General features: G+C 70.0%; 1 protein-coding gene across 1 annotated transcript in view; it reads left to right on the top strand.

The window, feature by feature from the left end:
* Positions 1–237: 237 nt before the first annotated feature.
* Positions 238–517, top strand: part of SOWAHB (sosondowah ankyrin repeat domain family member B) — a 4,117-nt gene continuing 3,837 nt past the window's right edge. The window contains exon 1 of the mRNA XM_008588737.1: positions 238–517. Coding sequence (XP_008586959.1) covers positions 238–517 — 280 coding nt within the window.

The following is a 517-nucleotide window of genomic DNA, read 5'->3' on the forward strand; positions in this document are numbered from 1 at the left end:
GCCCTCTCCCACTCAGGTGGCAACCGGGGGCTCAGTTCGGGGGCCGCCCCCTGGGGACTCACGGCCTTCCGGGCGCGCACGGGGGATAAGGGCACGCCGGCCTCCGCGGCTGATGGAGGCGGGCGGTGTCGCCGCGGGAGCAGGTGACACAGGCCGAGCCAGGGTTTCTGCTGGCAGGGGAGAGCGCGGGGAGGGCGAGACGAAGACAGCCCGGGGGCAGGGGACGACAAGGCAGCCATGGCCCGAGAGCTGAGCCAGGAGGCACTTCTGGACTTTCTGTGCCAGTCTGGGGGCCGAGTGACCAACGCCGCCTTGCTGAGCCACTTCAAGAGCTTTCTCCGAGACCCCGACGCGCCCCCCAACCAACATCAGCAGCGCCGCGAACTCTTCAAGGGCTTCGTCAACTCGGTCGCCGCAGTGCGCCAGGACCCCGACGGCACCAAGTACGTGGTGCTCAAGAGGAGGTACAGGGACCTTCTGGGGGAGGACGGGCTGCAGCGACCCCGCGAGCCGCCCG

Source organism: Galeopterus variegatus, unplaced genomic scaffold, assembly GCF_000696425.1.
Source record: "Galeopterus variegatus unplaced genomic scaffold, G_variegatus-3.0.2 Scaffold5001, whole genome shotgun sequence".
NCBI classification, from domain to species: domain Eukaryota; kingdom Metazoa; phylum Chordata; class Mammalia; order Dermoptera; family Cynocephalidae; genus Galeopterus; species Galeopterus variegatus.